The sequence below is a fragment of the Ahaetulla prasina genome, chromosome 3, assembly GCF_028640845.1.
Source record: "Ahaetulla prasina isolate Xishuangbanna chromosome 3, ASM2864084v1, whole genome shotgun sequence".
Classification (NCBI taxonomy): Eukaryota; Metazoa; Chordata; class Lepidosauria; order Squamata; family Colubridae; genus Ahaetulla; species Ahaetulla prasina.
Window position 1 is genome coordinate 110,735,826 of NC_080541.1, and position 16,242 is coordinate 110,752,067.

Consider the following 16,242-nt stretch of genomic DNA (forward strand, 5'->3'; position numbering starts at 1 on the left):
GATGGATGGAACGTAAGAATTCAGTTCTGAAACTGTATCTTAGATGCTCTCCCTTCCAGGTAGCCACCGCCCAGGAATTCAACCCAATGCGAGAGCTGCCAGCCAGTGAACCCACAATACAATCCTTAAAGAAGTGGATAAATCAACTATAAAATGCCTGGCCGATGGTTCAAAAAGTGCTAGATGAACAACTTCCTGAGAACAACTTCTTATCACCTTCCCAGTCTAAAGTTCTCACACCAACTCAACACCTGGTGATAGGCTTGTGTCGGACTGAGCAGTAGGGAGACATTTGAATGAGTAATTTTTAATCTAATGTTTTAGCACGGAAACTTCAGATCCTGCCTATTTTCTTTGCTATCACTGTCTCCCAATAAAAGTTCCTTTTGAAATGCTGCCTGTTTCAAGAGTTCTGCTGCCTTGAGGGGGACTGCTGAGGCAAGACCTTACAGGGACACCTTTCCAGACCGACAGCAATGAAGTGTACTTAGGTGATGGATATAAGCAATGAGTTTAAGTTACTAAGGCCTTTGTTTCCTGTTTTAACTATGGAGCATCCAAAAACTCTCCTAAATCTATAGGTTTGAAATGATTGCCATGATCTTCCTAATCAGTTGGAGCAAAGAGGGCATATATCCCAAGTCAGAATAGTTATTAACATAATTATAGACCTATACAGCTTGAATGAGTCAGAAATATTTTTGTAAAAGTAACCTGGAACTAAGGAGAAACTTCCTAACTCTGAGATCAATTAATCTTTAGAACAGGTTGCCTTCAGAAGCTGTAGGTGCTCAATTTCTTGAGGTTTTTAAGAAGAGATTAGACAACCATCTGTCTGAAATGTTATAGGGCCACCTGCTTGAGTGGTGGGTTGGGCTAGAAGACCTCCAAGGTCCCTTCCAACTCTGCTTTTCAGTTAATTTTCAAGTATGACCACTATATTTAGTATAAGCAATTAATTTCAAAGAGATGGTCATAAACATGACTACCAGGCACATTTTCCTACTGTAGTTTGAAAGTAATTGTCAGACTTGGCCCAGCTTCATCCCTTGGGAAAGATACACTTTCGATTCAATTGATACCAAAAAGGTTACTTTTACTAAAAGCCAAGTGGTTATAGTAAGCAAAGCCAGAAGTAAGAGTTTGCATGTGAAGATTCCCTAGTTAACTTTCCCTTCTCTGGTCGACCCCCCTCTTACCTCCCCATTGTCCAGTCATATTCAGAGAAGATGCTTTGGTAACTGTCCTTGCAACAGTTGGGTAGATAGCTGGGTGTTTCATTCCATTCCCTAGTCCGCAGCCTTGTGATGTCTCAGGATGGCATGAAGACTGCTTTCAGTTTCCCTCATCTCCCTACAGCTCCATCTCTCCATGGCTAGTGACAGATTGGCATCTAGCGAAGCATAGGTGTCAGCGAAGGATGGCAGCTCTGACAGTAATCTTCCTCCTACTGCGGAATCTTGACCATTGTGGCCACAGTATTTTACTTCCTTACAGGCTAACCTCAGTAGTCAAGGGGCTACTTCTGAACCCTGCTTCCTAGAGAAATGATGAAAGAGTAGAACCTCTCCCCCCCCTACTCTTTCGCCGTCCAGCCTCCCACATTTCCATAGGTACAAACCTGTATCATACAAGCCAAATTTCTAAGGCATATTAACCATGATGGAAAAGGAACATGTATAAGTTTTTATACTGCAAAAGGACTAGCAAAAATGGATTTTTGTTTTAAATCTGTTTGCAAGAAACATTTTTTCCTCTGAGACAGTAACATGGAAAGGTGATCTTGGGCCAATCTCTCTCTCTCTCTCTGATGCCTAGGAAGGAGGCAAAGGCAAACCTATTCCAAAAAAGTTTTCAAGAAAACTGTAAGGACTAGTCTGGGCAGTTGACAGGAGCAAAAAACTGATTCAAAGCCCACCTCCCTCCAAATGGGACAAGATGCAGCAGCCAAAAAAATTGTGGAAGGATGTTGTCGTCTGTAATCCAAACTGAATGCCTTGAAAGATGTTGCCAAAGTGCCTCAAAGCAGAAATGATTTCCTTACACAGGTTTAAACTTGATATCCATGGGCACACAACAGAAGCCACCTAATGGGTCACTGGATATGCCCACAGTCATTCAGAACTCAACTGTGAAAGGACTGGATTACAGCCTGTATCAATAGCTTTGAATTTTTTTGTGCAGATTGTCACTCTGTTTCTTTTTCTATATAATTAAACAGTTAATGAGATAAACTGCTTGATAGGCTAGCTAGTGGATAGATAAAAATGGATTCAATTGATTACTGAATCTAAACCATGCAAATAGAATTTTTGCCACATGGTGGCGATATTAACAAAGAAATTTAGTTCTGTTCTGTTTGCTCAGAATCAGGGCAGACAGTAATACAAAATTGAACAAAAGGAATTTGACTCTTTGGAAGAGAAACGTTTGCAGATTGTAAGATGGCGAAAGATTGAACAATTAAATATGATTTGAGCAATTAAATCATAAAGGAAAGAAAGAAAGACTGGATTTTGGGGCAGAAATTGAGCTTACAAGGAAGAGACTGGAATCATGGAGAATTGCTTTTGGAAAAGGCAAGGTCTGTATGTCCTTCTCTCTTTCTCTTTCCTTAGAGTAATGTGTGCTTCAATTCGCTTTTCTGTCCCTGAAGAAAAGAAAAAGGGGTTTCTGGTGGCTAATGTGCTCAAGGAATTGAAACTGAAAACAGGGGAGCTCTCCACACGCAAAGCACATTTAGTTGCTGACGACACTCAGGAATACTTCCACCTTGATATTCATACTGGGGATCTGTTGATTAATGATAAAATAGACAGAGAAGCTTTATGTGGCCAGAATGATCCTTGTCTACTTCTTTCTCAGCTTGTCTTGGAAAACCCCTTAGATATCTTTAATATTGAAATCAAGATAGAAGACGTGAATGACAATGCACCCAAATTTTGGAAAAATGAAGTTAAGATGGACATTCCTGAAAATATTCCTATAAATATGATATTTCCCTTGGAACCTGCCCAAGATGATGACTTGGGAGAAAATGGCATTCAAAATTATACTCTTAGTCCCAATGAGCATTTTCAGCTTGAAGTACAAAAGAATGAAGACGGAAAAGACAATATATACCTTGTTTTGAAGAAAACATTAGATAGGGAGAGGATGCCACACCTTGAATTGATTCTAATGGCTATTGATGGAGGAGTTCCAAAGAAAACCGGCACAGTTCAAATTAATATTAATGTTCTGGATAATAATGATAATTTTCCTCTGTTTAATAAGTCTGAATATAAGGCAAGAATAAAAGAGAATCTGCCTAAGGGCACTCTTGTGATTAAGGTGGAAGCTACAGATCTGGATTTGGGTTCAAATGCACAGATACTCTACTCATTCCATCAAGTGCCTGAAAGAATAAACCATATGTTTTATTTAAATGAAATTACTGGTGAAATAACTGTTTGGGGACAGATTGATTATGAAAAAGAAAAGACTTATAGCATGAGCATCAGAGCAACAGATGGAGGGGGTCTTCCAGGTCATTGCAAGATATTGATAGAGGTTGAAGATGAGAATGACAACCCCCCAGAAGTGTCCATCATATCTCTGACCAACGCTTTAAAGGAAGACTCTCCCCCAGACACAATGGTGGCCCTCTTCAGTGTGAGAGACCAAGACTCTGGAGACAACAGCAAAACGGTCTGCTCCGTGCAGATGAATCTCCCTTTTGTGCTGAAAGCCACCACAAACAACTTTTATCAGCTTCTGCTCCAAAGTCCGCTAGACAGAGAGACGGTCACTGAATACAACATCACCATCACTGCCATTGACTGGGGATCTCCTAGGCTCACTTCAACAAGACTGATTAATGTTCAGATCTCCGATGTCAATGATAACCCTCCCCTTTTTGAAAAGTCTTCATATGACATGCAAATCAGGGAGAATAATATTCCAGGCTTGCTCATCGGCTCAGTCCATGCTCTGGATCTAGACACAATGCTGAATGCTAAAGTTAATTACTTAGTTCTGCCTGGGAAGGGTGATGGCCTGGTGACCTCTTACATCTCAATCAACTCTGAAACTGGAAACATGTATGCCCTCCGATCCCTGGACTATGAGCAGATAAGAGGCTTCAGAGTTGCTGTGAGGGCATCTGATGGAGGTTCTCCCTCCTTGAGCTCAGAAGTGATTGTCCGAATCCACATCATAGATGAGAACGACAACGCTCCCTTCTTCCTGTATCCCCTCCAGAACAACACATCCCCATGCAATGAGCTGCTTCCCAAATCAGCCGAGGCTGGCTATCTGGTCACCAAGGTGGTTGCAGTGGATGCAGATTCTGGCCAAAACTCCTGGCTTTCCTATGAATTGCTGAAGGCCACGGACCCAGCCCTTTTCAGCATAGGAGCACAGAATGGGGAAGTGAAAACCAGGAGAGCCCTGAATGAGCGAGACACAAACAAGCAGAGGCTGGTGATACTGGTCAGAGACAATGGTCTTCCTCCACAGACCAGCACGGCATTGCTTCATGTTCTTCTTGTGGATGGCTTTTCGGATCCCTTCCTGAGGAGGGTGGATGTCAGTGTGCAAGAACCGGAAGAAGATAAAACCTTGACCAAGTATTTGGTGATCTGCTTGGCTGCAGTCTCCTTTGTGTTCCTGGTCTGTATTGTTGTGTTTATTGTGGTCAAAGTGTTCAAGAAGGATCCCCAAAGCCAATTTCCTGCTACTCATCCTCACTTCCCACCTGCCAGTGCTGATACTCCAGAGAACTGTTCTGATTCACAGAATGGGTCGCTTTCCAGGACTTACCGTTATGATGTTTGTTTGACTGGTGGATCCTTAAGTAGCGAGTTCCGATTTCTCAGGCCCCTCTTTCCGGTCTTTTCAGTGGGAGATGTTAACGTCCCAGGGAACAATAGTATTTCTGCTGGCATCCAAGATACTTCTGAGCAGGTTGCAGTTAATGGCGCAAAGAAAGAGGTGAGGAAAACATGCAATTAATTTAGCCTCTTCCTATTCCTTCTCCCTCTATGGGGTCTTATGGTGTGTACTTTTCATGGGATAATTTCTTTGGGCATGGTCATTCAGGGAGGAAGAGATTAATCCTAGCCACTGGAAGGGAATGGAAACATAAAGCCAGTGAGTTCAGATGTGGCTATTGTCTTAATCCTATCAATACTGATTGCTTAGATGAAAGCAAAGAGGCTGTCTCCCGCTGCAGTCCTGTGGTTTTCCTTATCGCAACAATGTATCCTCTTGCTAAGTGGTTCTTGGCAGTCTGCCTGGGACTTTCTGTAGGCTGAGAGGTGAGAAGAAGTTTTTCTTGGTGAGCTTTTATTCTGCGGCTTCTGCTGTTACTCACTGCTTAGTTTAAAGGAAAAATGGCTGTATTTTCTACCAGTCTTTTGGTTAATTCTAACAGCCCAGAGCAAATGTTGATAGTACTATCATTTTGTCAAGACAAGGTTCCCCCCAAACATTCCTTTAAATTTCTCTGAGTTGCAATCCAGTTTGGAAATTATGAAGCCCTAGGGTGAAACCCGTTATAGGTGAACCTTAGTCCTTTCCCTGGATTTGGGGAAAATAGCAGGCAGTTTGTAAGTGTACATGGTTAGTATCAATTTTGAGAAGGACCAGAGCAGTTCAGTGTCAGAGAGCATTTATTTGTTTTTTAAAAATAAATAAGGGACCCAGATTCAATTCCTGCCCATAATTGAGGATAAATTTTCGATTTGTTTAATATTTGCTGACACAAACACAATAGTAGCTGTATTTGGAAGTAGGGATGGGCAAACAATGAATTGCAAAGTTGCATTAGCCATACATTTTTCAGAAACATCTCTATCTTTTGGGAGGGAAGGTTCCATTTATTTAGTACCTGCTTGATATCACAGCTCTAGGTTTATCTGAAAGTCCAAGGCAGAATTGCCTATGTAAAACTATAATGGTGTAATAGACTGAATAAAGTTTTTATAGTTCCTAGATATCAGAAGCATCAGTAAAAACTGGAACCACCTGATAATACTGCCTAAAATTGAAGGATCATATAAATATTGATTGGTTGCACAATCAGCCAGATATTTAGATTGAGTTTGGCATTTATATCCACCTATCAAATCCTTTCAAAAGATCTGGTAGATGTTGATGTTTAATGATGTTAAAAGTATCATCACGGGACATAAAGCTGCCTTTTGCAATTGACTGATGGTGATTTTTTCAATGCCCATGGTTTTCAACTGATGCTTCAACTATTTTGGGATTGCAACCAAGGCGCATTAGTACTACCTTTGCTTTCTTTTGCCACAGTTCTATTTCTATTTGCAGGCCTTTGTATTTTGTTATCTTCTTCAGTTCTTTCTTTTGTATTCTGTCTTCGGGTATTGCCACATCCACTATCAAAGTGTTGTTGTTGTTTTTGGTCTTTCTTAACAACAATTATTAAGTCTCGGATGTTATGTGGCAGGTACTGTTTGAATTCTAAAGCCTCTGGGCATTTTAGCTTCTTCATTTTCTATTATTTTCTCCATTTTATGATCCCACCAATTCTTGCTTGCAGGCAAACGGTATTCCTGCAGCTCTTCCAATGCACCGTTGTTGCTACTTTGTCATGCCGTTATTTGTAATCAATCTGTGTGATATTCTTGCAGCAGCTAACTAGGTGGTCCACTGTTTCTTCAGCTTCTTTGCAGAAATGGTATTGGCTGTCTGTTGCTGTCTTCTTAATTCTGGCTTAATTCATTGTCATTATTTTTCTGGTCTTCCTAGCCAAGGTTAGGAAGTTCTGCTTGAGTCAAATCCACTATTCCAAGTGTTGTGAATCTAATGATTGGAATTGGCCAGGTGTTAATTGCCTTGATGGTATTTCCTCCACTGAATTTGGACTTTAAAATCTTCTTCACTTTCTTGATGTATTCATTTCTGATCTTCTTAACTTCGGTGTGCTTGAAAGATGCTCAGCTTGAAGGATGCCCGGGTATTTGTACTGATCGTCTTCCTCCAGACCCTTGATTCAGTTTCCATAGGGCATCTTATTTCCCTATGGAATTAAATGGTTTTCACCATTTTTCCTCTGTTGGTCCTGAGGGTGGAACATTGGCTGAGCCCAAATTCCATTGCAATGTCTTGACAAAATTGAACACTGATTCTATTTCAAATAGAAATAGAATAGAAATTTTCCATACAGCTTCATATCATCCATTTAAAGGAGATGGGATAGTCTGGCAGATATTTTGGATGTTTGATAACTATGGCCTGACTTTTTCACTATAGTTGACAGGAGAATCAGTGCAATAACAAACATGGTAGTGCATCTCCTTGAAAGATTTCTTTCTTGATACTATTATCATGATTGGTTGCACAATCAGCTAGACGATCAGACTGGATTTGGCATTTTTATTCACCTATTGTGTCCCTCCCAAGGAGCTGGGATTGGCACATGTTGTTCAATGGTGTTAACAATTTCATTGCACAATGTAAGCTGTTCCAAGGAAAATTGCCCCTTGCAATTGTTATTATTATGGTTCATCACACAGTCAGCTTATTATTATATTAAAAAAAAAAAAACCGACCTCCATAGAGCTGATTAAGTCAGCTCTAAGCCATGAAAGGTATACAACATTACATATTAAGGTGGTAGCCCTTAAACCTTTGCTAGACAATTTATTAAAGCTATACCTCTGGAAATGTGAATGTGATACAGGTTGTTGTCTGTCTACACCTTAGCTTCAAAGATACTTTGAAAATTTCTGAATTTTTAGATATGAAATATAAGAATACAGTCTCGATCCCTCTTCCAAGATGGTCTAACATGACAGTCAATTGTTCATTCCTGTTCTTCTCTTCCATTTACATCATATTTGTTACAAAAATATTTTAAAAATCCAAAACAAAACATCAGACAGACAAGAGAGGTAAAAACTTCTAGAAAGTAATAAGAAGAAAGAAAGAAAGAAATGCAGTGGCAACCTCTGCAAATGGAGAGGTTTTAATTTAGATTCCTGGCTGCTTAATTTCCTTCTGAAAGGAAATATGAAATGTCTACATACGAGTGGAAGCGAAAAATATGATTGTTTCCAAATATATCTTACATGGTCATTATAATGTATGACATGAAAAGGTGCAAGTAAAAATAAAACACACAAGTGATATTCCTCTGGATCTTTGTACTTACGGTACTTTATACACATTCTTATACACACATTCATATCACAAAAATACCAAAAATTATAGCTCTTACATTTTGGGAGGAATCCTTTTTCTCTGGATTGAAAGTTATTAATATATTATTTTGATATGACAAAAAACACCAAGATTGTATAACATTTTGTTCTTTTGAAAAGATGCACACACTTTAAATAAATGGCCTTTTCAGAGGAGTTTCATAAATTCAATGCTACATTTTACTTTACGCACAAGGTGGTGCTATTGCACCAAACAGTAAAAAGAGAGATTCATTTACTTCAGAAAGATCTAGTCATTAGACAAAGGAATCTCAGAACAAAAGGCAACAGCTTTCAATTAAATCTTGAGAAATTTCCGAAGAAAATACTCCAGTATTAATATTAAAAAATAACTCCCATTGGATTCTGATCACAACTATAAAGGAAATTATAGGAGTTGCTTTACAAAGATTCTTATTGAATGTATGACCTTCCCTGAAAAAGGCTGGAAAAATGGAAGTCTCTCGTCCTAGCAGGCAAGTGGTCTTGTTCTTTATTTCTCTATGTAGCTCTGGTATGTTGTGTGAACCATTCCTCTATTCAATGCCTGAGGAGAAGAAAGCTGGATCAATAGTAGCAAATGTGCTAAAAGATTTGAAAGTGGGTGTTAAGGAGCTCTCTGCTCGCAGAGCACAGTTGATTTCTAAGAGTTCCAGGCAGGATTTCCAGCTGGATCCTCATTCTGGGAATATAATATTGAGGGATAAAATTGACCGAGAAGCTTTGTGTGATTTGAGTGATCCTTGCACTCTTTTCTCTGAAATTTTGCTGGAAAATCCTCTTCAATTCTTCAAAATTGAAGTTCAGGTAGAAGATGTCAATGATAATTCCCCTATATTCTCTCAGAATCAATTCCTTTTTGAAATACCTGAGCAGACTCCCATAAATGCACGTTTCCCCTTGGAGGCAGCCCACGATTTAGACAAAGGAAAAAACGCTATTTGGAACTACATACTTAGCACAAGTGAATATTTTAAGCTGGACGTACAAAGTCAAAATGATGGCAGCAAATATGCAGAACTGCTTTTGGCAAAACCATTAGACCGCGAGGTGATCCCTCAGTTTATCCTCACTCTGGAAGCTGTGGATGGAGGGATCCCAAGGAGAACTGGCACAGCACAGATAATTATTGATATTCTGGATAACAATGATAACGTGCCCCAATTTGAACAAACAGTGTATAAAGTGCAGCTAATGGAAAATAGTCATCCAGGTTCATTGGTTGCTAAAGTTGAAGCCACTGACAAAGACATTGGATCCAACGCTCACATCAGTTACACTTTTAGCCAAGCACCAGCAGATGTACTCCGATCATTCAGGTTAAACAATCATACTGGGGAAATTACGCTTGTAGGGAAAATTGATTATGAAATAAACAGTAAATATCAACTCAGCATCAAAGCCACAGATGGAGGGGGATTGTCCGCTTACTGTAAAGTTCTTGTTGACATTGAAGATGAGAATGACAATGCTCCAGAAATAATTGTATCATCCATCACTAATCCTTTACCAGAAAATTCTTCCCCGGAAACACTGGTGGCACTTTTTGGCATCAGAGATCAAGACTCCGGAGACAATGGCAGAACTACCTGCAACACTGAGAAAAACCTGCCTTTTATACTAAAACTGACTGAGAACAATTATTACCAGCTTGTGACTCAACAGCCATTGGACAGAGAACAAATGTCACATTATAACATCACCATCATAGCCACCGACCAAGGTTCTCCCAGTCTCACTTCAAAGACAGTTATTAGCATTCAACTTTCAGACGTCAATGATAACCCTCCAATTTTTGAAAGAGGTTTCTACGATTTGCACTTACGAGAAAACAACATTCCAGGACTGCTCATTGGATCAGTCCATGCTGCGGATGTGGACACAGAACAGAACGCAAAAGTAACCTACTCTCTTTTGTTTGGAAAGATCAGGGAAGAGTCTGCATCATCTTACATCTCCATCAACTCTGAAACTGGGAACTTGTATGCCATTCGATCTATAGATTATGAGGATATACAGGATTTCCAGGTGATGGTGAGGGCTGTAGACAAGGGCTCACCTCCCCAGAGCTCAGAAACAATGGTCCGAGTTCTTATCACGGATGAAAATGACAATGCCCCCTTCATCCTCTGCCCCCTTCAGAACAGCACTTCTCCATCAAATGATCTGGTTCCCAGGGGAGCAGAGACAGGCTATCTCGTCACCAAAGTGGTGGCAGTGGACAGAGATTCAGGGCAGAATTCTTGGCTTTCCTATCAGTTGCTGAAGGCCACAGATCCGAGTCTCTTCACTGTTGGGACTCAGAATGGGGAGGTGAAAACCATGAGGCTAGTGAACATCCGAGACAGTTTCAAACACACTCTTATTGTGGCAGTGAGGGATAATGGGCATCCTCCTCAGTCTGCCTCAGCGACCCTAAGAATTCTTCTAGTGGATGGCTTCTCTGATCCTTACATGAAAATTATGGATAATCCTAAAGGTGAAGTCCCGCAGGAGGGAGATCATACTCTAACACTGTATTTGATTATCTGTTTGGCTGCCATCTCATCCATTTTTCTGCTTTCTGTTATGGTGTTTATTGCAACCAAGTTTCAGAAGCGAAGGAAGTTCTTAGGAAGTTCTCATTCTGCATCGAATTTCCCTGTGGGACCCAATTTGCAAGACAAGTGTGTGGATCCTAATACTGGGACATCTTCCCAGGCCTACAGCTATGAAGTGTGCTTAGCTGATGGGTCTCTGAGCAGTGAGTTTAAATTCCTTAGGCCTTTCTTTCCTGTTTTTACTATGGAGCATCAAAAAACTCTGCTGAATCCACAGATTCGTAATGATTGCCATGATCTTCCTAATCAATTGGAGGAAAGAGAGCATATATCCCAGGTAAGAATAATCATTGTAATTACGTTATAGATCTACATGGTTTGAGTAACCAGAAATTATTAATTTCTAAAAATAAAATATTGTCTATTAATGTACGTTGCTGTGAATTTGTAGAAAACTAGTTCATTTAGGGTAATGTACTGAGAAATTTGTATTAGTTTTACATGTATTTTAGTTTCCATATGGGTATTTATCCTGTGTTGTAATTGTACCAAATGTAATTTGGTAGGTGAGAAGCTATAAAATTCACACTGCCTTAAAGGAAAATCATAGAATTCTCCCAGAAGGAAACAATTTACAAGGTTTTTAAAATTTGGAAGTTGCAGCTGGTGCAGCGAGCGGTAGCATGGGCAATTCTTGGGGCCTGACGGATGGCCCACGTCATACCACTGCTCTGCAATCTGCATTGGCTGCCTGTCTGCTTCCAGGTTCAATTCTAGGTATTGGTAATCACCTTTAAAGCCCTTCATGGCATGGGTCCAGGCTATTTGAGGGACCGTCTCACCCAACTGGGATTGGTTCATCCCACCCGTGCCAGTAGAGGTGGCCCTGTCATGCTGCAGGCCCTGTCGGCCCGATTGTTCTAGCTAGTGGGGTCCAGGAGAAGGGCCTTTTCTGCTCCTCCATCTGTCCTCCGGAACATCTTGCCCCCTGGTGTGAACTCACCCCAACCCTCCTATCCTTTCTCAAGGGCCTGAAGAACTGACTCTGCCAGTTAGCTTGGGGGCCCAATGGGGGAGTATCACAGTGGAGGTGGTTGATCGATTAACAATAGATTCCATCTCCCCCACATCTTGCCCCCACCCTCCCCATCTGTAATTAGATCATGGTGGGTTGTGGGTATTAATTTATTTATGTTTTTAATATTTTTACTTTAATTATTTTATTTTAATATTTTCTGTTTTTTATTTTCTCTGATTGTAACCCACAAGTATTACCTTGTGGTAAAACGGGTGGCTAATAATGTTTTTCTTTCTTGTAATCCTTTGATTCCGGGTGGAGTTGGGGGTGGAGTTGGGGTGACTGAATGAGTGTTTGCTGGCTAGATGCCCTTCTTGATGCCTGCATGGAGTTTGCAGCAGATATTTTCTCTTTGTGACCTGATAAAGAAGCATTTGTCACTGACTAGAACTGAAATCTCAACCTTCCCAATTGGAGGCAAACATCTTCACCTCTAGGCCACCACACTGCTCCAATAAATTTTATAAATAATAAATAAAATTTTGCAGGGGGTTGAATGGGCATTTGAGAGAAAGAATGTGGACTGAGTGAAACCTATTTAAATGAAATTTGCATATACTGATTAGAAACTGAAGGGTTTATAATGCAGTTCAAGATCAAGGCTTGATCTGATTGGTGGAGAGTGATACAAGGGCCGCAGTATGGCTCAGGCTGTAAGACAGCCTGTTATTAAACACAGCTGCTTGCAATTACTGCAGGCTCGAGTCCCACCAGGCCCAAGGTTGACTCAGCCTTCCATCCTTATAGGTAGGTAAAATGAGGACCCAGATTGTTGGGGGGGCAATAAGTTGACTTTGTATATAAATATACAAATAGGATGAGACTATTGCCTTACACAATGTAAGCCGCCCTGAGTCTTCGGAGAAGGGCGGGATATAAATGTAAATTTAAAAAAAGTGATTAATTGCTTAAGCGTGTCAGGATTTGGGGAACTATATATTAAAGACTTCCAGAAACATGAGAAACGAATTGAAGGAAAGAAGGAAATAAATATCTGAAAGGAACACCACTAAAATTGCTAAAGAAGGGGTATGAAATAGCTACAGGTTTGCATAATGCAGAGGTGGTCAGCGAAAATCAACCAATTTATCTAAAAAGTTAAATCATGGCAACTGGACCAAAGTTTATTAAAACTGAGACATTTTGTTTCTCATCCAAGTAACTTCTTCAGTCAAAATGAAAATTTTGGGTAGGCAGAGAGTCAGAACTGAACAAACTCTTGACATACAGACTGCAGGAGGTTTCTCCCCAAAATGAATCAATCAGAATAGAGCTGGAAGGTACCTTGGAAGTCTTCCAGTCCAACCCTCTCCTCAAGCAGGAGACCATACACCATTTAGACAAGTGACTATCCAGTTTCTTCTTAAAAACTTTCAGTGATGATGCACCACAATTTCTTTATTTCTTTATGTTTTTAATATTTTTACTTTAATTATTTTATTTTAATATTTTTCTATTTTTATTTTCTCTGATTGTAACCCATCAAGTATTACCTTGTGGTAAAACAGGTGGCTAATAATGTTGTTACAATGATGTTCTTGTAATCCCTTGATTCCGGGTGGAGTTGCGGGTGGAGTTGGGGGAGTGAATGAGTGTTTGCTGGCTAGATGCCCTTCTTGATGTCTACACGGAGTTTGCAGCAGATATTTTCTCTTTGCGCCCTGACAGAAACATCTGTCACTGACTAGGACTGAAGTGCAGTAGGAAAAATAGTCTTTCTCCTCCTCCTTCTACCCATAGACTACTTGGAAAGATGGAAAGGAATAGAAGATGTGGTCATACACCCGGAAAGGAATGTAGCAAACCATTGCTTTTCTGAGACAATAAGGTAGAAAGGTGATCTTGGGCCAGTCTCTCTCTCTCTCTCTGATACCTAGGAAGGAGGCAATGGCAAGTTACTTATGAAAACAGTCATAAGAAAAGTGCAGAGATTTGCCTAGGCAGTTGACAGAAGCCAAAAACTGATCCAAGTCTCTTTCTCTCCTTCCCTCCCTCCCCCCTCTCTCGCTCTCTCTTTCTCCCTTACACACACATGCAGACCCAAAGTAGGAAGGTATAATAGCAAACAAAAGAACAGAACAGAACAGAACAGAACAGAACTAGAATTCTTTATTGGCCAAATGTGAATTTGTCTCCAGGACATAAGCTCCCAAGAGTACATGCAAACAACAAAGTGATCACTCATAGATCATCAATCATAAAATACAATCATAAATAATAAGACATGAACAACAATTGATAAATCATAATATACCAATAGCATCTGAAACATCCATACAAAAATATATCTGATCAATGATAGTAACAGAATAACTGAGTTGGAAGGGACCTTGTAGGTGGGTCATCTAGCCCAACCCCCTGCCCAAACAGAGAGATCCAGCCTGGAACTAGAGAAATTTCATGACAGTGAAAACAATCAAATGGAGCAGCTTGCCTCCCAAAGTTGTAAGTGCCCCATCACTGCAGGTTTCAAGAAAAAAATTAGACATCTTTTGTAACAGAATAACAGAGATGCAAGGGACCTTGTCCAGAGGTGTCAAACTGGTGGTCCATGGGCTGAATGCATCACAGGCAGGCCACGCCCAACCCAGCTCCGTGAAGGGGAAAAACATTACAAAATGTCACATGATGGCAATGTGACCCTGCGAGTTTGATGCCCGTGTTCTAGTCTAACCCTCTGCACAAGCAGGAGACTGTATATTATTTCAGACGAAATTCCAACCAATCTCTTTTTAAAAGCCTCCATGATGAGGCACCCACAATTTTCTGAAGCTCCACTGGTTTATTCTCACTGCAGGAAATTTCTCCTTAGTTCTGCTAGTAGGCTTCTCTCCTTGATTAGTTTCCAACCATTTCTTCTTGTCTTGCCTTCTGATGCTTTGGAAAATGGGTTGACCCCCTCTTCTTTGTGGCAGCCCCTTAAATATTGGGACACTGCTACCTTGTCTCCCCTTGTCCTTTTCACTAGATTAGATATACTCAATTCGGGCAACCGTTCTTCACCTGTTTTAGCCTCCAGCCGCCAAATCATCTTTGTTGCTCTTTTCTACACTTTGTCCAGAGTCTCAATATATATATTTATATTGTGGTGGTGACCAAAATTAGATGCAGTATTCCAAGTGTGGTCAGAACAGAACAGAATAACAGAGTTGGAAGGCACCTTGTAGTTCATCTAGTCCAACCCACTGCCCAAGCAACAGACCCCAACCCATTTCTGACAGATGGTAGTCCAGTCTTCTTGAAAGTTTCCAGTGATGAAGCTCCCACAACTTCTGAAGGCAAGGTTTTCCATTGGTTGATTGTTCTCACTGTCAGAAAATTTCTCCTTATTTCTAGGTTGAATCTCTCCTTGATCAGTTTCCATCCATTATTCCTTGTCTGGCCTTCAGGTGCTTTGGAAAACAGGTTGACTCCCTCCTCTCTGTCCCTCCCTTCCCAAACTTTGGTCACTAGCCACAGTCATCCCTGTCTTCAAAAAAGGAGACCCCAGCCTAGTTGAAAATTACAGACCAATCTCTTTATGCTGCATCACCTGCAAAGTAATGGAATCAATCATCAACCAATCCATTACCCACCACCTAGAAACAAACAACCTACTCTCTAATAAACCATTTGGTTTAAGAAAAAAATTATCCTGTAATTTACAACTTCTGCACTGCAAAAACTTATATAACTGCTTATATATCGTATAGTTATTTCATGCTTATGCTTGTATATACTGTCGTGACAAATAAATAAATAAATAAATAAAAAATAAATAACAGCCCTCAAATATTGGAACACTGCTATCATGTCTCTCCTTATCCTTCTCTTCACTAGGCTAGCCATGCCCAGTTCTTGTAACTGTTTTTCATATGTTTTAGTCTCCAGTCCTCTAACGCTCTGCACTCTTTCTAGAGTCTCAACATCTTTTTATAGTGTAGTGACCAATATTGGATGCAATATTCTAGGTGTGCTCTTACTAAGACTTTATAGAGTGGTATTAGTACCTCATGTGATCTTGATTGAATCCCTCTGTTAATGCAGCCTAGGATTGCATTGGCTTTTTTGGCTGCCGCCACACACTTTTGGTTCATATTTCATTGGTTGTCCACTAAGACTCCAAGATCCCTCTCACAGTTACTGCTGGTTTCACCCAATCTATATATGTACATTTTGTTTTTCTTGTTAAGTGTTATACTTTATTTTTCTCTACACTGAATTTCATTTTGTTAGATAAGAGGCATAATAAAGCAGTACTAAACTTCACATGATCTTAGTTCTATCCCTCTCTTAATGTAGCCTAGGATTGCATTAGCTGTTTTGGTGGCTGCACCATATTGCTAGCTCATATTTAAATCATTGTCCATGAGGATTCCAAGATCTTTCTTACAGTTACTGCTATTGAGCCAGATTTCACCTATTATGTACC

At 40.2% G+C, this 16,242-nt stretch overlaps 2 protein-coding genes across 2 annotated transcripts in view; both read left to right on the forward strand.

The window, feature by feature from the left end:
* Positions 1–2,424: 2,424 nt before the first annotated feature.
* LOC131194097 (protocadherin beta-16-like) lies at positions 2,425–5,128 on the forward strand. The gene has a single exon (XM_058174717.1). The coding sequence runs from the start codon at positions 2,557–2,559 to the stop codon at positions 4,993–4,995; it is 2,439 nt and encodes an 812-aa protein (XP_058030700.1). The 5' UTR covers positions 2,425–2,556; the 3' UTR covers positions 4,996–5,128.
* Positions 5,129–8,459: 3,331 nt separating this feature from the next.
* LOC131194992 (protocadherin-16-like) overlaps positions 8,460–16,242 on the forward strand; it is a 120,836-nt gene continuing 113,053 nt past the window's right edge. The window contains exon 1 of the mRNA XM_058176619.1: positions 8,460–11,090. Within this exon, the coding sequence (XP_058032602.1) occupies positions 8,667–11,090 (2,424 nt within the window). The 5' untranslated portion in view covers positions 8,460–8,666. The remainder of the gene's footprint in view (positions 11,091–16,242) is intronic.